Source organism: Pleurodeles waltl, chromosome 9, assembly GCF_031143425.1.
Source record: "Pleurodeles waltl isolate 20211129_DDA chromosome 9, aPleWal1.hap1.20221129, whole genome shotgun sequence".
NCBI classification, from domain to species: Eukaryota; Metazoa; Chordata; class Amphibia; order Caudata; family Salamandridae; genus Pleurodeles; species Pleurodeles waltl.
In genome coordinates, this window is record NC_090448.1 from 25,811,211 (window position 1) to 25,837,200 (window position 25,990).

General features: G+C 45.2%; 1 protein-coding gene across 1 annotated transcript in view; it reads right to left on the reverse strand.

Annotated features, from left to right (window-relative positions):
* Positions 1-22,432: 22,432 nt before the first annotated feature.
* The window catches only part of LOC138258873 (uncharacterized), a 106,088-nt gene continuing 102,530 nt past the window's right edge, over positions 22,433-25,990 (reverse strand). Inside the window, exon 5 of the mRNA XM_069206172.1 lies at positions 22,433-25,616. Coding sequence (XP_069062273.1) covers positions 25,425-25,616 — 192 coding nt within the window. The 3' untranslated portion in view covers positions 22,433-25,424. The remainder of the gene's footprint in view (positions 25,617-25,990) is intronic.

Sequence of the window (25,990 nt, forward strand, 5' to 3'; positions counted from 1 at the left end):
TGAGTAAGGAACCCACATCTGGGCATACCCTAGTCACTGAGGGCGACTTTAGCAACACAAAAGGATGATGGATGGAGTGCTGAAACTTTTCAAACACTCACCCCCAGTCACAGATCTGGGTTTAATCCATCGTTCTTTTGCTCGCCATGCCACCCCAGTTTGGACCCAGCCATATGAAAATCCGTCTTGACCCTGCTCCAAATGGGACCAGTCCAGCCCAAACTGCCAGGCCAGGTCCTCCCTGGACCCTAAAGAAGCATCCTGAGCCGGTTTTCGGGGTATCACTCCTCATCAGCCAGGCTAGTTTGAATCCAGTGGCACAGTGAGCTCAGGACCCACATCTGGGGATACCCGGCACACTTAGGGTGCAAATGCAAAAGCAACACGGTCATGGATGGAATGTTTTAATGGCTGGGTCCACACTTGAATGTCATGACGAGCAACAAAAAATTATGGATTTAGCCCAGATCCGTGACTGGGAGTGAAGGTTTGACATTGTTCAGCATTCTGCCCATTATCTGTTCTTTTTGCATTAAAAAAATTAAAGATGGCTGAACCATTTTTCACGCAAATAGACCTGACACACCAAGATCTTTGAACACCTAAGTTTATCAAAATGTAATTTCATAAAAGCAAAATCAGATTGTGAAACTCTCATAAACTGCTAATTTCCGTTTTACAAATAACTTCTGAAGAGTTATGGGTGATCACCGTGAATTTACAGGTAGTTTCCACAAGTGGTAGGAATTAATGCATTTAAGGAGAGGCTTGGGAAGAAACACCCCTAAAATTGATGCAAGATGCTTCTAAACTGCAACAGGCATTTTCCTGTGCGGTGACACAACACTGAATGTAAGTCAAATGAACATTTGTGTTGCATTTATACATGCAGAAATAAACACTTGTTACATTTTCTTATGCACAAAAAACTGCGCAGAAAATACTCATGAGAATTTACTACTGTTGTAGATTCCTAGAGGTAATCCAGGGCTATTTTTAAGGGTTGCACACAATATCAGAACCTTAATCTAATGTTAGGCATATGTTTACGGAAGCACATTTCCAACTTCTGATCAGGCTTCCTATTTCAATTGGTAAATAATGAAGCTTCAGCTCATGGCGCCTCAATGATACTGAAAAATCAACACACCCCACAACTACTTACATACATACACCTATCGACCATGGAGCAAACTCAATTTGGATCACTTAGAAACACAACTAACAGCAGACACAGATCGTGATACAATTCATTCTGTGCCAAAACTTTATGAGTGGCTACAGGAAGCTTTTGATATCCTAATACCACTCAGAAAAACTAAACACAACAAAAGAAAACCAACACCTTGGAGAAACACAGAACTTAAAAAGATAAAGCAACAAATCAGAAAGTTGCAGCGGACCTGGCTCAAAACAAACAACAGTCAAGACAAACTGCAGCTACACAAACTTAACAGGATATACAAATCATCAATCAAAAAAGCTAAAAAAGGATACTACTCAGACAGAATTCAAAATGCTCAATCTACAACCAAGGAATTTTATTAAATTCTCAATGAATTTCGAAAACCTACATGCATGGAAGGAAGTCATCCCACTACTCAAGATTTCACAAACAAATTGGCAACTCACTGCACAACCAAGGCAGACACATTGGACTCCTATTTGAAACAGAAGAAAACCATCAGCACCAACCCCTTTCCTAAAATACCCTCTAAGAATAAACCAACCCAACCTCTACAGTCCTTCAAACAAATATCCCAGGATGAATTTATGGATTTGGTCGAAGCAAGCAGACCTTCTGGTTGCCCTTCTGACCCTTGCCCACCACAAATCTTCAAGAACATTCTTCTATATACTTCTGTTGCCACACCTGTAAGAAGAATCATCAACAACTCTTTAACTTCAGGAACTTTTCCTGTAGACCTGAAAAAGGCATACATACGACCCTTATTAAAGAAAACAAACCTAGACCCGAAAGACCCCAACAACTACAGACCAATCACAAATGGACCTTTCCTGGGCAAATTGATAGAAAGAGCAGCATTCGCCCAGATGTCACTTTTCATTGAAGACAATTCTATACTTTCAGACTTCCAAACTGGATTCCGCCCAGGAAGGAGCACTGAATCGGCACTCATAGCAATCTGGGATGATCTTAAAAACACAGTCGACCGAAATGGAGTTGCTGCACTACTTCTCTTGGACCTCTCAGCTGCCTTTGATACGGTTGACCATGGCACCTTAACTCAAAGACTCCACAAAGCCGGCATACAAGGGATTGCTCTCAACTGGATTACTTCCTATCTTCAAAAAAGATCTAATATCATCCACTCGCCCCCCTTCTCATCCGAACCCTACCTCACAAAAGCAGGGGTCCCCCAAGGATCAATCATCTCACCTTTGCTTTTTAACATCTACATGATATCTGAACCAGAACTGATCAATGATTTCCACCTCACATGCTACAACTATGCAGATGACACACAAATACTAGTTAAATTAGAATGCCCCAAAAACATTGAAAACTCACAAATCTTCAGTTGCCTCAGAGCCATTGATCAGTGGATGACCTGGAGCCATCTCAAACGAAATACCTCCAAAACAGAAATACTCATATGTGGTGACTGGAAAAATTATGACCCTCTGTGCGTCTGGCCTGACGATCTCGGACCACCTCCTCAATTATCCAAGGAAGTTAAAAACCTAGGAATCACCATGGATTCCAAGTTAACTATGAATGCCCAAGTGGACAAATTAGCACGAACAAGCTTCATCACCTTGAAGACTTTACGACGCATCTTTCCCCACCTCGGATTTCCACACAAGGTGCAAGCTACTATCTCGCTTGTACTATCCAAACTGGATAATGCCAATGGCCTCTACCATGGATCATCTCTATCTGTTATGAAAAAACTACAACGTATCCAGAATTCCGCAGCCAGGCTACTATTACATGTAAAGCCGCAAGCCCACATCTCCCCTGCCTTGAGAGCACTACACTGGTTACCCTTTGCCAGAAGATGCACTTTCAAGCTGCTTTGTATCACCCACAAAGTTATACATGGAACAGGACTGCTTTTTATCAGAAAGAAAATTACCAAATACATCCAACAAAGAAACCTCCGCTCAAGATTGGCACCCCGCCTTAGAACACCACCATACAAGAAAAAGACTATGGGACTCATTCTGAGCTTGGCGGGCGGCGGGCGCCGCCCGCCAAGCGGTAACCGCCACTTGGCTGCTCCGCGCCACATTCTGGCTTTCCCGCTGGGCCGGCGGGCGCCCGCCACAGGAGCACCCGCTGGCCCAGCGGGAAAGGCCCTGCAACAATGAAGCCGGCTCCGAATGGAGCCGGCGGAGTTGCAGGGGTGCGACGGGTGCAGTTGCACCCGTCGCGATTTTCACTGTCTGCAATGCAGACAGTGAAAATCTTTATGGGGCCCCCAGGGGCCCCACGACACCCGTTCCCGCCATCCTGTTCCTGGCGGTAAAAACCGCCAGGAACAGGATGGCGGGAAGGGGGTCGGAATCTCCATGGCGGCGCTGCTTGCAGCGCCGCCATGGAGATTCAGCCCATGCAGGGGAAATCTGGCGGGAAACCACCGGATTCCCTTTTCTGACCGCGGCGGTAAATGGGCTGGGAAGCACCGCCAGCCTGTTGGCGGTGCTTCCGTTTTCCCCGGCCCTGGCGGTCCTGGACCGCCAGGGTCGGAATGACCCCCTATAGGTGGGACATCCTTCTCCGTCCAAGCAGCCAAACTATGGAATTCATTACCCCCAACTATAAGAGCCACAGACAACTTTCTTGTCTTCAGAAAACTACTCAAGAGTTGGCTCTTTCCTTCAAAACCACCATATTCAAACAACTATGAACTGTATATGCCTATGTTGATAAATATGTTTTCAGATTCTGTGTGTATTTCTATTTATTTATAGTTTCTTTAGAAAATATGTATTGCTACTATGTCATAACAATAAAATACACACACACTCTTTAAACCTGTTTGACTAAGTATTTCTTACCCATGGTTCTAATTATGTGTTGTATGTGCATATGTGTGTGTGTGTGTGTGTGTGTGTGTATACATATATATATGTATGCATGTGTATATGTTGTTTCTGTGCTTGGCATGTTTCGTGGATCATTGCATGGCACCTTGGTGGGTTGTTATACTAGATATCTATGAATTCCTGCTCTCATCTTATCACACTTATCTACTCATCATCATATGTCATGTCTCTATCAAACTATTCTCCATTCTCACTCTGACTCATCCCAAATCCCTTCTACCACTTTCATCTCCTAAATATCTCTGCCTAAGCTCTTCCCTCCACCTCCACATCTAACTCACCAAACCTCACTCTACCTCTGTGACCTCCCACACAACCCTACTAAATTCTCCTGCATTCATCTCACCCTGCTACTATGCTCTCCCTAACTCTTCCACATACTCTTCCCTCCTCCACCCCCTTTACTCATCCCAAGCCTTTGGGTTGAGTAAATGAAGGATATACTCCCAATTAACACTTCTGGATTTCTTTCCTCCTCCACCCCTCCATTACTCCAGTCAATCTAACTAACAAACTCTCATATCCGTGGCTCAAATTAACTCATAATAATACTAAAACTGTACTCATTATTTCCCAATACTAATCTATCACTAATTCTTGTTGGGTTGCAGAGTAGCGTGCTACTCATCGAAAAGCGATTTGACGCTTCATCAGGTGTAGTAAGCGCTATATAAATACGACTACAATACAATACAATACAATATTTCTTCTACATTCTGCATAAAAGATTCTTCTTTCCTTATACAATCAACACATGCTCATCCTTCAGCCAGATTTCAACTGTCAGACGTTCACAATGGTGGCCGGACACCGGAAATGACCTGCTCACAAGGCCACTGTGTATAGCAGGGATTTCAGGGCACAAAGTTAGATTCCAGGCGAGTCAACGGATATACAAGGAAGCGTGGCTCCATGGGGAAATATTTAAAATTAAAACGCATATTAAATTGTTCCATTATAGGCCGTTTTCTTATTAAGTAGAGGAGTTTTCATTCATCTTCTAGCAGGATTTGCTTTTCTATTATTTTATTACAGACTGACTTCTCAGTTAAGAATTTTGCATGTCTTTCTGGCATTGTCTGTCGGGTCAGCCTTAAGCTTTCTGTGGAGCTTAAATTATTGCTAAGAACCAGGGTTCAACATGTTACTATATAAAGCCAATGCTTTGTAAGAATTGTTCATGGTAATCAGTCGTCTATCAATAACTTCCTGGAACACTTGACTGTTACTGCAATTCCATGCAGGACCAGAGACTCATATGCTTTCTCCATCTGTACTACTCCAACATAGCAGCCAATCAAAAAACAGTACAAAAACACATAAACAAACCACATTTCCCATGAGGCTTTGAACCGTGCCTCCATCACAGTCCACCAATTGTATGCAGACATAACCTACAAAACGGTGACGCACCATCTTGACTGCCTCTTTCTTTGCATTAAGAACAGTCTAACTTGTGTATGGAATCAAAGGAACGAACAACCGGATTAGGAAACCATTCAACGTATATTCACTGAATTCCACGAGAGAACTGAGACCCAAAGGGAACTGGTGCTCCAAGACACTTCAGCCTTGCTTCTGATCGGAGTCTAAAAACAAAGAAGGAATATATGAAGTCAGAACCACAACCCTGAAATAATCACTAGGGCGAGCAAAAGAGAAAAATCACAATCCTGATATACATATCGGGTATCAACCAATGTTATCACAACATCTTACCTGTACCAATAGGTAGGATAAGCTTCGCCTCCGTGTCCCTAATAGAATCTAAAAGTCTTGTCACAATTGCTAGAAAATGTTCTTTTCTGTGACAGGACCAGAGGCTCTGATTATGCTGGTTCAAAGGTGACAAACCACAACAGAAGAAGCATGCACAACAGGCTTGTAATAAAAAGTTTTAAACACAGAATCAGATGACCAATCAGAAGCACATAGAATATCTTCCAATCTGGAGCCAAGAACAAAAGCTTTGGAGGCCATCGCCCAGGGAAGAGTCAGGGCAATGAGGGGGAGGGAAAACCGGAGTCATAACTTTGTGGGTGTTCACAAACATTTACAATGCCTTTCCTATTTCTCATGTCCAGGGAGTGTGTGTGGGAGGCGAAGGCTTCAAGAAAAAAGGATATTTGTGACATTTCACAAATGTCCCCCCCTTCAGCTGGGGGATTCACCCTGTGCATGCCTGGAACTCAGGCAGATCTCATGGGAAGGGCTAATGGAAATTTAGAGGACAATTCCTGGTCAATGGGGAAAAAGAATCTAAGAAGCTGACAGAACAAAGCGGAGAACTATGGCAGCATAACCCCTCTTGCTTAGTTCCTCATTCTACCAGCTGGTGCTCACCTCTGGAATAAAGTTACACTACACATCAGAAAGGCTGCAAATTTGTTGGTTTTAAGATGAAGCTGAAAACTCTTTTGTTCAGAAGATCATACAGTTCCTCAGCTAACACATCGCTTTCTCCAGCACACCTGTTCATGAAGGGGCTTTTTAACTAGATTGATCTGAAATGGAATTGGACTAGACTCTCTGAACGGACAATGCCTGGTTTGCCTCAACCATGTCCAGCACTACTTTTTAGGGTCGAGCGTGCAAGCGCTCTGGCCCCTGTTGGAAACTCTCTGTGGGCTTTTAACCACGCCCATGTCCCGCCCATCAGTTTCGTTGGTTCGTGGGCTTGCCTTTCAAAATTGGCTTGACTTCATTTGGAAAAGCATGCATACGTCATGCCTTTTGCGGTGATTAGCCCTCCTCAAGAGCACTGGTAAACTACTGAAAACATACGAGGCTCCATGTTTTCCGCGTGGCTTCTGGACTACTTTTTCTTTTTATTTCCTACACAGCACGATCTCGCTGGGCATTAGTTGAGCGCTTTGCATGCCATCGACCCTGTTACATGACTAATTGCACTTTTGCTGATACGTATGACTGCGAGCGAACTTCTGTTTCCTCTTGTGTGTCTTCTTCATGCTTATGGAGTGGCGTGGCGCTTTAAATCAGCTTGCTCAATTTTGCAAGCAAAACAAGCTTTTGAGAATAAGTCACAGAATTCTGGGGTAGGTTCCTGATTGTACCCAATTGTTAACTCCTTTCTTTGAGAGTGTACAAGCATGCTAACCTCTATCCGGTTTTCAGACTGTGTGTGACATGCTGTGACACACATGCACCACAGCAGACATCACTCTGTGCTAGCACTTTATGAATAATATTACATATGTGCTGCAGGAATAGGGCATTAGGCAGAAGGTGACATTTCACATCAAGTGTTCTGCACCCAGAAATGTGCAGGTCTGTTTCTATGCATCATGGAACAATGCACAGCGGTGTAAGCTTGGCACATTAAATCTCTTATGCTCATAAGAGACGGTGCACGTCGCTTTAAATGGGCAGAGAGTACCAGCACTTCTCAGCAGCAAACATGCACTTTAGGACAAGTGGTGCCTGCACTTCTATTGCATTTCAAGCACTGATGGAGCAGCAATTCACTATAACCAGGCACGGGAAAGATGGCCACCGCAGCCAGGTGTACAACTCCAACGGCGGCTCCTCCCCCTGGCAGCAGCAAGCACTGCAAATCCTTTAACAACGAAAGGATAATAAACTGTGTATATTATCCTTTTGTTGTTAAAGGGGCGGGGCATTGGGGATGACGAGCATTAAGGGGCGTGCACTGTGCACTCCCCTCAGGGGACATGTGTTTGGCCGGCCGTCTCGGGCCAGCCAAACACACATGCGCACTGTGCTTTATCCAGCCTGGCACTGTGTTGCTGGACTGGATGGCACAGGCGCCCAATCTGCCAGGCAGCACCGTGGCTGGGCGCTCCCAGCCAATCCTGACGCTGTTGTGAGCAGCGTCAGGATTCGCCACAGGACAGGCTGGGAGCCTGTGCCTGCAGCCTTAGGAGACAAAGGAGTGGTGGCGAGAGAGCGGAGGTAAGTTTAAAAAATATATATTTTATTTTATTAATCTCCCCATGTGCGCTGCCGCACCCACTGTAGCCCCCCGCAAGCGGCGACTGTACAACTCACCACAGTTCAAATACCACTACAGTCCAGTGTTGACCCTACAAATCTCTTGATGTATTAGTGGTAGTTGCAAACTGGATTGTTCCCTGTGATTTATTTCCCAGCTTAGCAGGGTTGCGCAACCTTGAAATTAGAGTTTAATTCCACGCATCATGCAAAGCTTCTCCCTGCAGATTCAGAGGCTCCTGGGAATGCTTGGATACCGCAGATGCAGTAGCCTAGATGTCACTGTATGATGCACGAGCCCAGGGTGCACCGAAGGTGAAACGAGCACCCCACACGCCAAGGCTATTTGTAATCTACTCTCATTCTTCACACTCGAAGTGTGGCAACTAATTGTACGCCAGAAAACTTTACCACCACGAAAAAGAATGCGTCCAGAGGGCCCGAGAGGCCCCTTTCCAGGAGAAATTACCTTACGAAACGAGTTCATTATTCGAAACACGAATACAATATAGAAAGTTTAAAAGGTGTTTCTGAGAATTTTCACCATAAACGGTTACATGCACAAAGGATGTTCCTTTATGACACTAGAGTATTTCGGCTGTCCAGGTCAAAGCAGGTGTGTCGTTAGGACTTAGGAAACCACTTTCATTGGTGAGTATTATTCATGACTAAAATGTAAAAATGCATAGTGCCCTGAGGATTTTTAATATAACATCTGCTTTGAAATCTATCAATTTTCAGTTATTGTACTGCAGTTGTATTTATATAGCGCTTCAAACCCTTAACTAGACGCCAAAGTCCACTAGCGGACAGCAAGTATAGTGCATCGTGTGATGTGCTTGAGTGGAAGGATGCTGAATTAGTTTCCTCTATGTGGGAAGTGTCCTGGTGCGAATGCGCACAGTGGTGCTCTAATCCAGTGGTTCCCAACCTTTTGACATCTGTGGACCACCAAGTTATTATTACTGGAACACAGGGACCCCACTGAATCATAATTGGAAGCCGGGGACCCCCACTGAGTCACTACTGAAAGCTGGGGACCTAATCTGTTAATATTATTTAATTTTCTAAGCAGTTGCGGACCCCCTTTAGGAGGTTTCACGGACCCCCAGGGGTTCCCAGACCACAGGTTGGGAAACTCTAAGTCAGGCCCCTGGTTTTCAACAACAGGACAAATCCCCTGACTGCAGTAAAACAAAAGGCCCAGCCGTGCCAATGACCGAGTATGTGGGCGAGGAAGCAGGGCAGGCATCCTGAGCATGGGCGCTATGTTCAGTACCACGAGGCCAGCTGGCACGGGGTCACGTGTATGCCAAAGAATGTTCACTGAACTTTTCCGAAGTGTGGCAGTCCTAGGAAAAATCTACTACCTTTTCGGTGTTTGAGACCAAAAGAGTCTTTTGTAATTCGGGCCAGCCGATTCCCAAAGGTATCACCTTCAATGTCTCCTAATTACAAATTTAAGTCCCATTTGCGCCTGAAGATATGGCTTCGAGGAAGCGCGTAGAGACCGCAGGCCTCCCAGTCATTCTTGACTCTGGCGAGGGGGCGCTGAGAGGCAGTAAGCCAGGGAGACCAGACGTCCCGGATTTCCCCGGACAGTCCCGGTTTTTAGAGGACTGTCCCGGTGTCCTGATGTTAAATAAATGTCCCGGTTTTTGGGACAAAGGTCAGATCATCTAGGGAAGAACCAGTTAAAGATGCCCACAAAGTTTGAAATAATTAAAGTAATCTTACTGTCAGGCAACACAGTCCCCTGTCTGCTCCCAGCAGAGAGACGGAGTGGGAAGCAGAGAGAGGTGGGTGGGGGGGCGGCTTGGGGATGCAGGGTGGAATGTCAAGCCATAGCTAATTTTATATATGTAGTCTTGTAAATGTGTGTATGTATGTATATGTGTATGTATATATATATATATATATATAACACACACATGTATAGGCACATATTCACAAAGCCACAAAAAAACGGGTCAGGCCGGATATAAAAGTGAGAGTAAAGTCTTTGGTCCTTCTTTTATGTCTGGCCTGTCTCGGTTTTTGCTCCTCAAAATCTGGTCACCCAAAGAAGGCTTCACCCAACCCCTCTCCGTGGGAACTCGTTTATATTTGCCTGGAAAAAAACTACCTTTACTTTGGAAGGGTATGCAGTGACCTTACAGTTACCCAGTCACCCTAGTTCCTAAAACATTACTGAGATGCTAAACAAAAAGATATAAACTTATTTTACAAAAATTCACAACTGGACTCATTTTATCAACACTATATACTAGTTTTGACCCAAGTCCCAACCTGTCCTGTATGTTTTATACACACAGCTCTAGGCCAGGGCAAACTACCCCCCTCGGAGCTGGTAACTCAGCATCAAGGCAGGTACTGCCAGAAAATAATCGTCTAACGTTGGCATCCTTCTGAAGTTATGCTACAGCTTGGCAGATGGATAACGTGCCCCCATCAGGTGGCTTTCACACTGAGACACTCAGGCTTATGACAGAGGGCTGATCCAGTGCTTAATTTGTAAATAATAATGTCCCGGTGCCCAAAGCTCTCCTCTTAAACACGCGGCTGCTGCAACTAAATGTGCGAACACGGAATACTGAGGCTGCGTAATCCTGAAGCCATCGCAGGCCTCTTCAATCCATTTACAGCCACTCCCTGCCCCTTTAGTTCACTCTTGCAGCTTTCTGCTCTCTCCCTTTGTGACGTTTTTTCGTTTTTCTCTTCCTCCATCTTTCCTATATGTGTCTTTTGCTCGCAGCAAATGCTTAAGGCAGAAGAATAAGCGCGGTGCTCAGCACCGGAAACAACAAGCACAAAATAAGCACTAGGCTAACATGCTTACCGAAGCGCTTTCTCCCTTCCAGGTCACTGGTGGAACCGAGCCTCTGCTGTCCTCCGGTCCATGAACCAGCATCTAGGCTTGGCTTTAAACCTGGACAGGATCCACAGTCACCGGAGTTACCCGTCCACTCTCACTTACATATACCTCGTGCCATCTCTCGACCAGTGACTCTATGCGCTATATACAGAGAGCAGGCGCAGATCCCTGCTGCGTCCCCACCCAAGATGCTGTTCAGCCGCAAGTGGACTAAATGCAAACAGGAGAGGGCAGAAGAACACAGCTTTGTGTAGTTGAGTGTATCTGGGCTCTGAAACGGTCAGGACAAGTTGGTCCTCAACAAATCAATCAAACCTAAATAAATCAGTTAAATTGTGATCATGCGGGCTACTGTCAAGCATCTGAGATAGGTTATCAGAGGCTCGAAGATGGGAGTTCGATCCCCTATAGAAGAACATTTGTTTGGTTCTGCCCAACGGGTTCAGAGTAGCAAACAATGAAGATGGCGGCGCTGCGAATTTACCCACCTGTGGTGTCTGTCTACAGCGCCTACGGTCACCGATCCAGTAACATGCAGACAGAGTGGGTCTGGCTCCACTCAGAGGATTATGTCCCCCTTTTCACTGAATGCAATGTAGACCCATTGTATCATTCCACCAATCTGGAACAGCTCGCGTGCAAAGCACGAGGGACTATTTTGCATCTCAAAAGTACACCGAGGTTCCTTATCCCATGGATCCAGTGTACACAGACAGCAATCTTCATTTCGCTTCAGCATGCTTTTCTTTGATCTTCTTAGAATTTAAAAATCAAGCCAGCCCTACTGCCTTTGACTTTGCTTGTTACCACTGCTGTCACAGTTTCTTAACTTCTACTTCAAGTGATTGCAGTTAAAACACAAATAACCAGACAGTTTTTGTGCTAAACTATGACTATGGGGCAAGAGGACTTTAAAGCAGTAAAACACTGTGACTATTTAGATGAAATATATTTTTAGTGAACGCAGTGTTCTGTGGCCAGTAGAACCAGATAAAACAATGGTAGCTTCCTTAATCTGGTATACTTTCAAATTAGCAATAATTCAACACAAGAAGGGCAACTAGCGATTAGAAAGAGATGGTATTCTTCCTAGAACTTATCTACAAGTCAATAGACAGCTGTTTAGTGCTGATGACGAAAAACCCACTGGGGGCTCAATCGTGTAATGTGTTTTTTTTAGGTTGAGCGCGCAAGCGCTTTGACCTGTTGTAAGTGTTGTGGACTTTTAACCACGCCCACTACACTCCCATCAATTTCAAACATTCGTGCGCCTGCCTTTCAAAAATCCTCTTATCATTGGTAAATGATTTACGTTTGTCCATCCTTGGGGCAGTTTTGTTACCGCCCAGCAGACTGCCCGTGTTACATGGATAATTGCATAATTGGCTATATGTTTCACTACTTATTTTTCCTGTTGTGTCTCTCCTTCGCGCTCATGCTCATGGCGACCATGGCACTTTCAATCGGCTTGCTTTTGTCAACTAATGTGTGGCAAGAAAAGTCCAATTAGGAATTTACAACGCTATTAGTTCTAAATTGAGCAAATGCGAGACTCATTGCATTGCAAATGCTTGTTTTCCTTTTGTTAGCTGGGAAATCTTCCACACCCCTTTGCTCATCCTCTTCCTTGAAGATATATTTTTATAATAAATTGCCACCACACATGTCCAATATGATTCAGACACATCTTTACCCATTTCATCCCTACAATCTCTGTATGTTTGACCTTTTGCTCCTTCTGGGGTGTGTCCTTGCGCCCCTGTTCTGCCTCCACTCATGGCAGAAATAGTGAGAAGACTGACACACCAGTTTCTTTTCCTCAGTTCTTACTTCATTAGTTACAGTCAACCTCACTATTCCCTATTGTTAGACATATTAAAAAAAAAAAAAAAACCTTTACATCCAGAATTATGAGTCTGATTCACCAAAAGGACTTTAGTCAGGAATGGCTTTCATCATATTTTCGCCAACTTGTTAACCAGTTTGATTTTTGTACAAAATAACACAAGGTGGCAAATGGTAAAGTCAAAGCTAAAAGGGGCTCGGGAATTGGCAGGCTTTACGGCCCCAATTGCTGTAATATTGTTGATCTGATAGAGACTTCTAATTGCAGATTCCTTACCTTTTGAATAGATAGCCAAGCAATACCATCCCCAGAGGTGGGACTGGGAAACAAGATCATACTAGGAAGGACTTGGAGTAGGACAATAAAGAGTGGGGGGTCCACGACTGATCACGGGACCTTCCTCTCGATCAGGAGTCATGCGCCGCAAGTAGCTTTAGGGACCACTCCCTCAAAGCTTTCAGATTCATGGCCCAACACTCGGAGCACGACTTCGGGTGGTGGTCCCGTCCCAAACACCAAAGACACATGAGGTGCAGATTCGTCACAAACATCGTCCGTTGACAGCAGTCTCAAGGCTTGAATCTGGTCTTTCGTGACAGCATCTCGATGCACCAGAGTAAAAGGTTTCAACAAAAGTCAAAAGCCCAGTCAAAAAATGACTGTAGGGGTAGCTCTTCTTCAGATCTGCACGAAAGCAGGCGTGGAAAGAAAATAACGGACGTCAGCGCGCCAGGGTGGCACCTAGGTAGCTCCTGCTGCATCATATCTGGTGCGCACAATGCCGAAGACAGACGTGGAGCCGACCAATGCCACCTGACGGCGCACAGCGGTACTGCTTGAGAAAAATCTCTGGATCCAGGCTGGTGCCTGGGGGAATTTAAAAGGTAAGGAATCTGCAACTAGAAGTCTGTATCAGATACAGTCTATAAAGACTGTGTGATTCAAACAACACTGGCCCTGCACAAATTACAGAACTTCAGTACAAGTATGAGTTGTTCCAAACAATGGATCTGTACAGGCACTGGCAAAACCAATAGTTTTGGTTTCTGTTCAGTAAAACATGTTTGCTGTTGAATCAGCAATTACCTTGGTTTGGGAACTTTTGACAATGAAGATCAAGCATCAGCATCAATTAGAATATTATCTCTGAGTTTATCAAATGTGTGAGGCCCCCAAAGAACGAAATTCTGGTCGAACTAAAACTTCCCATTAAGAATGCATTGGCTTGGCAGGATGCTCATTTAGGGGCCTACTCACAAAGGCATTTATGAATACTTGTGGTTCTCCACAACCAGCCCCCCTGCTTATCTTGCAGGAAAGTTCCCACCTCTGGTGGAGCTCGGGACATCCACAGCCAGGATACCATCAGACTGCAGACAAAGAAGTGTAAAAAAGAAAAAAACAAGACAAAAGGCCTTTTCCATCTGTACACCATGGATCTGGCACAACATCCCTGTATCCATCAGGACCACTCCAACGCTGATCCAGGTTACGAAACAGTTGAAGAGTTACCGCTTTCAAGAACACTGGATCACAATGCATTAACCATCCACAACCCAACTTTCTCTCTTACTCGTTGACTTTATGGATGTCTTGGACCATTGCTAGGGTTGGGGTATAAAAATATCATATACATACTCCTGAAGAACTATGTCACATACCTTTAAATGCCTTAATGAATTTGCCCAAAACATAAAATAGGAATATCCAGGAAATATTCCTATCCAATTAGTACAAAGAGAAACTAGCTGTGCGGGTGCAATGAAGTTGGCAATTGGTTCATTGATGGTCAGAGGGATTTCTTCCATAAGGTATAATGAAAGCATGTTCTGGAGAGTCAGAAGAAATCCCCTTTAAGAGAAATGCACTTATTGTGTGTGTGATGTCCACAGTGTTCTTAAGGAGCTGTTTTATGAAAGCGGAAGGATAAGGCTCCACTTGTAGGTTGGACGTGTTACGCTTCATCTCAGTCCTGCGCCTCCTCTACCAATCGCTTAGGTGTAGAAAATGGTGCCCGAATAGGAAGTGGGGTAATCAAGGTGCTTTTGAAGGGTCAGGATCATGTGACATCGAATTGTGGACATTAATAATTTTATTTACTTTCTTAGTGGTTTCACACAGCACTGAGTAGCCTTGTAGTCCCTCGGTGCTTTCTGTTTTTTTGTGACAATATCTGTGTACGAAAGCAAAATTGCAGGAAAATTAGAGCCTGATTCTAGAGAACCCTTTTTTCAGTTCTCTTAATGAGCAACACCCGTCTTGTGCAGGGAACAACTCAATGCAAGTTGCTGAAGTACCTATGGTTGGGTTTTGCCTTTAGTCTTCGATTAGGGACATTGCACAGCCAGTGGCTGTTGATTCCTATGGAACTATGTCTGTGTGTCAAACACATTAGGTCTTCCTTGGGCCTGGTGGAGAGGGAACAAGGGTAGATGAGTGTTTTGTCTGCATGCCAGAGGGTGCTGCTTCATCAGCATGTAGTCCTGGTGGTGGGAGCAGTTTCTTCAGCCACAGTGACCCTTCACTGCACTAAACTTTGTACACATTGCAGAGATCCTTAAAAGTGGTGTTGTGACCATCGGCCAGCTGCCAATGGAATCCTTCTTATCCTTGTTTTAAATGGTGGAGAATCTGCAGGTCCAAGGGCATTCTGAACGACCGACTCCTTTTGATAAGCTGGTTTGATAGCCAATGGTACATTATGTTGCAGTATGTACTTGAGATCTTTAACTTTAAGGAAAGGATGTGGAGGCGCTCCAAGGTGGTGTGGCCAGACTAATACAAGTGTAGCAGGCACTGCTCCTACCTGGGGGGTCAGGACCATAATCAGTGGGTTGCTTTGTCTTCTCCTGGAATAAGCCAAATAGAGTTCTTATTTTATATTACGTCCTCCAAAGTTTTACAATATATGAAATGATGCCTACACGTGTTTCGCCAACGCTGCATGGGTAGGAGCTGACTTCTTCAGGGCCAACACTCATCGTTCTAAATGTATTTACTTGACAGTAAAAGAAAATCCTTTCAACTGAAGCAGCGTTGACGAAACATGTGTTGGCACCATTTCATATATTGTAAAACTTTGGAGGATATAATGAGTAAAATAAATCACTTATAAAACACTGACTGATTTATTTTCGTTACATGAGGACTATCCAAAAGTGTAATGAATAAGAATTAAGTTTGGGGCGTTATTTCGCATATTGTTAAACTCAGGAGGATATCATAAGGAAAAGAAATCAAGTATGAATCACTCACTGATTTAGTGTGTTTACATGAAGATTATCCAAAAGTGGAATGAATTCAGCTTGGAACAATTAGAAATGAATAAAGTTTGGAACAATCACACATAGTGTGCTCGAAGCTATTAAATTTGTAATTGACTGAGGAAGATTAGGGTGGTTTTCCTCCCTCTTTGAGCACCGAGTACTAAGCTTGCAGCTTTTACTCTTAAGTCACTGTTGAAACTAGGCGAGAGCACCATTTACCCCAACCACCCATTGGATCTTTACTGTAGCGCTCTTATTTTGTCTTTCACTGACATGCTTTGAGAAGTAGGGTAATAGCTCACTTACAGTTGCCAGTCTGTTGGAGTTGGCACGTTCTAGCTGGCTGAGGCGAGGCCCCAGCCTCGCAGACCCTACCACTCCCGTCAGGGGTGAGCGATTACACTCGCTGTACCTGCACTCACCCTTGTGTAGCTTGGCACAGAGCAGTCAGGCTTCTCACAGGGGCAATGTGTAAAGCATTGGCACAGCACTAACACACAGCAAATACATTGAGCGTCACAAAAGAGACTTCACACAAGATGTATGTAAATAAAGTTTGTATTCACAACTCACATTAGTTAACAAAACATGAACAGCATGTAAACATGGGCATAAATCACATTTAGCAATATCACCAGCAGTACTAGGCCTATTGTGTTAAAACTACACTAGCAGTGTGTACATGAAAAAAATATTACTTTCCCTTGCAGCACCGTCACGCGGTGCCAAACCATTGTCAGCACGAGACCCACCCTAGCGATTACCCCAATTCAATATCACAGTTATAGGATGCACCCCGGTTCACAATAATAGCAGAGATGTGTATATACAGAGAATTGCAGTGCTTTTAAATAGCTCCGTGGCCTAGATCGCACAGGTAAACTCAGTGTCAACCGTGATAATCCTCTGACAAAGAAATAACGTGTACGGCAACACCGTCGTGCGGTGCAGTAAATCACAGGCAATCACTCGCTCTGCACCATTACGCCGTGTCACAGACGTAAGGCAGGTTAGCATAACACGCACTCGCACACTCACTCCCAGCACTCTAATGAGGTGCACTGATATCCGGCAGGTTAGTGGTCACTGCACTCGCAGACCCCCCTGGGTTCAAACCTTCCTCTACCCTCAAACCAGTTCCTACTGCCCTGCCCCTTCCCCCGAAGTTACACTTATTCAGGATCCCGGAGCAAAGGTGAGGGAGGGGAAGAAAGATAATGGCTGATTAGGCAACAGTCGACAAATGGAGGTTTGGCCACCACTCGGGAAGTTCACTCAGGGGTCTCTGCACAGTGCCTTCTGGCACAGGCTCCAGTCTGTAAAGCACGGGGGAAGGTTGCTTTGGGACACACAATTTTCACTGTGGCACACAGCCAAGCCAGGCATTCCAATTCACAAATAGTTATCAATTTCGCTCCTCCCTGGAAGGGGGCACAACGTCTGGGTCACGATGACTTGAGCCGGCCCGGACAGTCCCAGGTGTGCACTAAGAGTTAGCAAATCCGCAATTTCCTGGAAAGAGGCACAATGTCTGGTGTGCGATGACTTGAGTTGCACCAGACAATCCCGATCACCCATGAAGAGTTACTAATTTCCGTACCTTCCTGGAATGAGGCACAACGTCTAGTGCAATGACTGAGTCACACAAGACAATTCTGGACACATACGAATGGAGTTCCAAACCAGTACCTCCCTGGAATGAGGCACAACGTCTGGCGTGCGATGACTTGAGCTGCATTAGACAAATCCAGTCACACACACACAGATGCCAGTTTAGCTGTGGCGCATGAGGTAGAATGCGACACTTCTCCGGGTACGCCTCCACCTCCGAGGGTCGCAACCAGTGAATCGGACACTTCACACAATGAGCATGAAGTTGGGTGTAGTACAAGAGAAATGCGGCACGCTCTACAAAAGCGGGCCACATGGGGTACCGCAACCGGTGAATCCGCTCACTACCAATGACATGCTTATACTTGTCGTGGCCCAACAATGAAGAGCCACACTGTCTTGATTGCGGACAGTACTTGGAAGGCTCCCCATCAGGGAAATCCAGTCTCCAGGTGCAATACTTAGTTCCACACTCACACCACTATCAGGTGATGTCCAGAAGGCTATGTAGGCACTTAAGAGGGCACCGCTCTCCAGATGACACAGGTAGAAGGTGTAGGTCCCTCTCGGGAGGTTTTTGATGTCCCCGAGACCTCCACAAGAGAGCAGGGGGCAAGCCAAGAAGCCCTTGAAGAGCACACGTCAGAGAGCCACACAGCAGTAATCAGTTTGCGCTGGCCAGCCACGATGCAGGGCAGTAATTACTCCTTGTGTACAACAGGTTCTTCTGGCAATGTGCACCATGCAGTCCAGGGTCTCCTTCCCACGTTCCCGCAAGTGTACCTCTACTTTGCTGCAGTGTGGCACCAGTAGTTATACTGTAGTGTGCCTTTGAAGTTGGGGGAGGTTCAGCGGGTTCCCCTTTGAATCAAAAATGTCCTCTCTTAATTTCAGACCTGACTGCCATGGAGCTGTGGAATGCAGAACTTAGGCCCTCTTTATGACCCTGGCGGACAGGGGAGAAAGTGGCGGTAAAACTGCCAACAGGCCATCGGAAAAAAAATGGAATTATGACCATGGCGGTTACCGCCATGGTCATCCGCCACTTCTCCACTCAGACCGCCAGGGCAGTCACGACCGCTGGGCTGGAGACTTCGGTCTCCAGCCCAGCGGCCGTCACCAGACCGCCGGCGGTATCAGGACCCTGCATACCGCCATGGATTTCGGGTGGTTTGGAACTACCACGAAATCAATGGCGGTTGACACTATCAGTGCCAGGGAATTCCTTCCCTGGCACTGATAGGGGTCTCCCCCGCCCCCCTCCCCCACCCCGAGTCCTCCCCCCACACCCCCACCCACCTGCCACCCCCCAAAGGTGGCAGGACCCCCCTCCCCGCCCGGACCCCTAACATGCACATACACACACCCCTAAACGCACACATACACTACAACACATACCCGCACACATACAGACATGCACACAGACCGACCCGCACACATTTCCCATACACACAACACCCCCTGCATGCATACACGCACTCACACACCTCCTCTACATACTCACACGCACACCCCCATGCATGCACACAACACACAACACCCCCGACCCCCCTTCCCTTACGGACGATCAACTTACCTTGTCCGTTGATCCTCCGGGAGGGGACGGGATCCATGGGGGCTGCTCCGCCGCCAGCTCCCCGTCACCAGAACACCGCCACACCGAATCAAGGGACGTGATTCGGTGGGCGGTGTTCTGATGACGTGGCGGTGGAGGTGGAGGAGCCTCCACTTCCTCGCCGACCGCCAGTATGGCTGCTGGCAGCTCTCCGTCCGAAAAAGGACGGAGGGCTGCCAGCATTTATAATACGCCGCGCGGAAAACCACCTGCGCTGGCGGTCTTCAGCACGGCGGTACCTCGGCGATCTTTAAAAAAAGACCGCCAAGGTCGAAATGAGGGCCATAATCTTTAGCAGGGACATGATCTGGCTCAGAGAGGCCAAGTCTCAGAACCTCTCCCTCCAGTCTAAGCAGCCAGGCCCACAAATGGCCGAGGTCTTTGTTCCAGTTGTGTGCCCCTGTTATATAGCTGCTGCTGGTGAACGCATAGATGTGCTCCTTCGTCCCCCATTGTCGAATTAAAAGGCACACAAAGCGTTTTAGGGCAGAGAAATGTCCACTTTCTAAAAGTGGCATTTCTCCATGATAATTGACAAAACCACATTGTCTTAGGCTGGCCGATCTCAAGTACACCAGACTGATTGTGTCGATAGATAAGTACGGTTTATTGTTATTTTTACAGAGTACTTTCTGATAGGTATGTCTGAGGTAGTTGGTTGCAGATGTCTTCTCTCGTCTGGGTGCTAATCTCGTCTTCTTTCCTCTCCATAGGCCTCTCGGGAAGCATGTGGGGACAGAAGAAGAATAGGTACGGTAAGTGATTGTTTAAACGCTCTCTTTACCTTTTCTCTCTCTCTTCCTTTCACTCTAGGGTCTTATTCTCTACTTTCTCTTCCCTTTTCCTTTCTTCTGCTCTTGTCTCTTCTTTTCTTCCTGGCTCTTCCTTAACCCTGTTTTCCCGGTCTTTCACTTCTTCCCCTGTTTTTTCTGTTTTTTCTTACCCCTGTCTGTTTGAGTGCTTCCTCTGACCGCTTTCTCTTTTCTCCTGTATCTTTCACTTCTTTTCTTTCTTCTTGAGTCTTCTGCTCTTTTCGTTGTTAATCTCTCTATTTGGTCCTTCCTGCCGGGTCTGCCTTTGTTTCTTTTCTGATCAATCACCGAGTTCGTGCTCATAGTATTTCCCCGATTGGTTGTCTTTTCTTTCTTCCCCCTCCCCTTCTTTCTATAATGTTTCCCACCCCGTGCTCGTTCTATTTTCCCCGTGTACTGCCTCTTCCTCCCGCTTCCCGCCGTCCCTACCCGTCCCTAACTCCGTAACTGGCTTGGCCACACTTCTCCTGAAGCATGGTGGGTCCTAGGCGTATGCTCCCCGGGGCCAGCGATCTTCGTCCCGGGTTGGGACCGTGAGGGCTTTTGGATTCAGTCGGCTTTCTCTCCCAGGAACTCCGGACGTTGTAGATTCCTCTCCTCCTTGGTCTTTTCCGGTGCTTCGGGTCAGTTCGGCTGCCGCCTCCTGGAGGTTCCCGCTCCGGACGATCTCTCCTCGACACTCCGGGACCTCCCCTTTTACGGCCCATACATCCAGCGAGAGCCAATAGGAAGGGCGGCTCTCTGGGATGCTTCCGGGACACCACCAGCAGAGACAGCATTAGTCGTAATTATGTGCGTGTCGGAACGGTCCGACCCGTCACACACCTTTACCATAGAAAGGGGTTTGTCAGGACGAATCCAATGATAGCTGCTCTGCTGCAATCCACTGTTGCTGCTGGGAGTAATTGTAACACTTCCACTATGTTAACCTATGGGCATAGCAGCTCCCATATGTAGTGAAAACATGCATGGGTATTCTTCACTCTCTGGGCATATGTGCCCTTGTGCACATACAAGCCTAGACACGTGCTTAAAAGCTCCATAGGTGCAAGTGTGCACACAGGCCTTCTGTAACATGCTCAGTATACATGAAAACACCACTGTGCAAATGTGCACATACTAGCAAGCTGTACCTGACCAACATGTATTAGGCCAGGCAGTGCAGTATATATAAACCACTATGCCAGGCTCAGAATATATGAAGCCACCATTGTGCAAGTGTTCATACACACGGACCTGTAATGGCAGGCTCAGTACATATTAAAACTCTGCTGTGCAAGTGCACACACCCTGGCCTGCTGTGACAGGCTCAGGACATATTAAAGCACCATTGTGCAAGTGTGAACACACTGGTAGGTGCCACTTCCTAACATATGTAGGAAGGGTGCCTGCACTTTCACACTGTACTTACAGTGGGAAAGTATCCAGACCAATCAAAAGAGGATCAGCAAAACCTCCAGGGAGAGGTGACCTCCTAGGTAGGGACAACCCATGAGGGGGTTCTCCCCTACCAGGGCATGGAACACCCTTGCATTCTGCCTACCACCTGCGCAGCCCTCCGGGAGAGGTGCTCTAGAGGTAGCATAAGCCCTACTCAGGGTTAGCCAAGGCAGGGAAGATGCCACCCCTCCACAGACCTGCACTGTCAGGCCTAATATATGTTGGTCAGGCTATTCTGGTGGGAGGCAAACTCAGTGCAGCGTCCCACTATTTGCCAGAGCCGTACCCGCCCCGGGTATGGAGTGTACCTTTTTACACAGCACTCCTGGATAGACCACCTTAATCAGCAACATAAGCGCTCCTTCCTGGTATGTGAAGGAAGGGCACACACACTTTCCCACTGTAATGCAGTGGGAAAGTGCGCAGAGTTCTAAGGCCAAGCACAGAGTCAGCAAAAAAACGGGATGAAAAAGCAAAAAGTTTAAATCCCCTAAGAAGGGCCATGTCCAACACCATCCTATAGCTCTAGCAGTTGGGTTTTGCTTTATCGTGTGATTTCTGCACTGTTGTTCCACGTGAAGGTTTACTTTTTAATTCAGCCAGCTCCACTTTAACTAAATTGTTTCCTGTCTTTGTGTTTCTTATTTTGAGGCAGGGTGTTGGAGAGTGGTGTACTTTTTCTCGTACCCACCTGGAAATTAGACCTTCTAGACCACCTGGAATTAAGAACGTTGTCAATGTGCCAACCTGAGAGAGAAAGGCAGTTGGATTGCAACCATCCCACAACCTACTAAGCAATACTTGACTAAGATGCATTTCAGGCAATAATCAATTCTATGAAATATCACAGATATGATCAATGGAATCCAAACCCTCTTTCAAGATAGTGAGGCACACTCAAGAACACTCAGAAACAATGGGCATAGTTTAAAGATTTATTTAAAAATTAGCATCCTATTCTAGTGCAAACTATCTGAATTGTAAATATAATAAAGAAACAGAATAGTAGCAGCAATGTTTATGAGTAAATGCAACAGTACAAAAAATATTCAAACATACTGGTTGTTTAGATTTACACCAACCCCACCCTCATATGAGTTAAACTCAAGTTACAAAAGAAAAGCCTAAATTGAATTTAGAGATGGTCCACTCTCTCATACCTACTTTGAACAATTAAGTCATTGTTCAAATAATAGCTTAGCCTGCTTTTCTCTCTCCACTGGAGGGCTGATAAGACCACAAGCAAGTGAAGGTTGAACACCCCTCCCTTTAGCTGTCAGCAAAATTAGATGAAGTGATTCTGCATGGCCTGTCTTGTCTCCGTCTTGTGGTATGAAGATTCTCTCTAGCCCTTTCACACCCATATATATTTTCACTTAAAAAAACAAAGGTTACCTGGAGATTATAGTTAGGCTCACGTTTTAAAAGTACAAAACTATAGAAATTCACCAGTTATAATTAGAGTTACCTCAAGCAACTATAAAGTCCCTGTAAACTTTGTTTTTTTTACTGAATTTCAAAGTTTTTTTTTTAACATATAGTCATTTTCATTACTGTATATTAATTCAACCACCGGCCGTGTGCGGTTGGCCACAGGGCCAACCCCCTATAAGCACCCAACCTTGCAACAAGCACAGCCTTCACCCGTGCGCAAGAGAGGTTGCCCACAAGACCTGGCCTACAGCCAGACCCTTTGTCCGTGCGCAACAGGAGTTGGGCGCAGACTCTCTGGGTGCGAGAGGGTGTATCTGGGGTGAGAGTGGCTGTCAGACTGTTTGTCTGGATGTAAGAGTCCGTACATCAGTGTTTTAGTGGGTGGGTCAGTGTGTGTGCAGGTCTGTGAGTGGGTGCATGATGGAGTCAGTGGGTGTGTGGCAGTCTTGGTCTGTGAGTGGATGCGTAACTCTGAGTGGGTATGCGAGTGAGTGCTTAAGGGTCTAACCGGGGCTGTGAGTGGGTGCAAAAGGGTCTGAGTGGGTCTGTGAGTGGGTGCGTCAGTGTCTGACTGGATGTGGAAGAAATTGACTAAAAGAGAGAGAGAAAGAAAGTGCGAGAGAGTTTTTTAGGCTTTGATGTATGATATACTTAGAATGAGATATTTCTCTACAATGTAAAATAAAACGTCTCGTTTTTAAAAATAAAACGAATTTGTACTTTAAAAAAAAAAAGAGGAAAAAAAAGGGGGAAAGCAAGTCTAGCTGGACTCATACCTTGGCTGCTCAGTGTGAAGGCCGCCAGACTTTCACACTGAGCTATTGGTTTTCCTTTTTTTTTCTCTTCATTTTGTTTTTAGTCCTTTATGGTCTATCTGGGACCGCAAGGGAGCCCTTCCATCAATATTTATTTATTTTCTATTTTACCAAAATGCCCTTTATACGCTATCTGGCGCCGCGATGGGAGCCGTATGGCTTCTCTTGCAGTGCCATTGCTGCAGCAAGCACGGAGCTGCTTTAAGGAGCTTGCTTAAGGAGCCTGTTGCTGAAGCATTTCATCTATGTATATATATCTCTTCATCTGCCCACTGTTTAATCTTTTACAATGCACAACAAGCAGAAAGTGGCCCAATTCTCTTTACCGTACCTTCATTCTGTGAAAAGGTGCTCTTTGAACAGTAATAAACCAGAAATCAAATTATCAATCTTCATGAAACTTTGCTGACAATTCAGCAATAAATTATTTTAGAACAGAGAATGACGATCAGATTAAATACTGTGAATATATTTGTGTTCACTTGATTATCACATTAAAAGGAAAAGTGACACACACATTCATTCTGTATTTGTCATCAACACAAAAATGATTAACAAATTTCATTTTACCTATTAGAGAAAGAAGATGATAAATAGAACAGTGGCAGCATGTTTATTGAGTTTGAGATATTCTGAATTGAGTTTTTCAAGCAAGTCTTCTGCGTTATGGATGTCTGACTGGCTGCTTTAAAGGTTTCTTTGAAATGCACCAATCTGTTTCTTTTGAGTTGTCTGACTGGAGTGGTTTGTGCATCTGTCCTGTTCTGTAGGGAAGACCTCATGTTGAGAGGAGAAAGGAGAATAAAGATCACATCTACTTTTCGTTCCTGGTTCTGGCAGCATATTGTCACTTTTGTTTGAAGCATGGTTAACGTTACGCCTGTCTACCACCAACAGGTTCAAGTCTGCCATTATCAGACCTATGCTGTGTTATCAATAGCAGGTCCAGGGCAACAAAAGGGATCTACATTTTAGTGTATGGTGTTGCAGAAGAGTGAGAAACGAACTGTAGTTAATGGACCAGAGAACTTCCTCAGGCTCAAAGAAAGAGTATAGTGCATCAGGCTCGTCCGTTGACGTCAGCTGCTCATGCACAGGACTATCCATCCCTCGCTCAGTTTTTCCAAGTCAATTGACCGAGTGTCCACTTGCCGAAGGAGGTAGAAGAAGTATCTATCACGGTGATGAAGAGGTTTACAAACGGGCAATCACAGATTTAGTTCATTTCCATGATCTCAACATAATCCAGACTAAGCGTCAAACAAGATATTACAGAAAAAATACAGTGAAGTGCATTTTGAAGTTCTTTTTAATTGTATTTATAAATTAGAGAGACTGCTAATTGGAGGATACCAGATGGGGTTTTCATTCTAGGCCTATGAAAATAATGAAGTTAAACTTAACAAGGAGACACACTTCTCCTTCATTATATATTATATTTTTTCATTAAAACTATCTGAAACAGTATCTATTTTTTTTAAAATCCAACAGTGGCTGTTTATTGAAAAGGGGAAGCCTTAGCACTGCATGACCTTTCGAAACTTGTAGCCTCATCATACAGGCATTCACAATATACAGAGCAAGAGGCTTGCACATGTAACAGGCGCGGTTCCAGTTCATATAGAAACTCAATACGTCCTTGGTCGATAACCGACGAACGGACACTAGGACGCATCCCCAGGCTGAGAGAGATGGGCGAGGTAGGCCGTGTACCTCTCTTCACAAGTTCTCACACAGTCCAGGAAGTAGTTCTTGTCAGCGATGGCTCTCAGGAGGTCTGTCTGGACCAGACAGATATCATACAGTTCAGAGGTGGGTGCTGTACGGGATTGACCACCATCCTTCCCGTGAAATACCTGCCGCAAACAGAGAAAAACGGACTACGTCAAACAAGGCACTTGGTCTTTTCTTTATTCAATGGCATCATTTTACCAATGCAACACAAGTATAAAACATCATCTATAAGGATTATAAAATTGTGTGCGGTCTTTCTATTACAATAACAATTCATATTTAATTCATAATTTGCTGAAGTATCATTGTATTTGTTATACCATATAAGTGCAGAGCACCAATACCACATTTGCTCAACAGTAGATTAGATATTCAGTTTCTGTTCCAAAATTAAAAGGAAATGTTTGCACCATTATGTAAAATCGTATGAAGGTAACACAATTCATGTACATTAGCATCCACCTGGAGCATTCGCAAACCTACACTTCCAGATCTG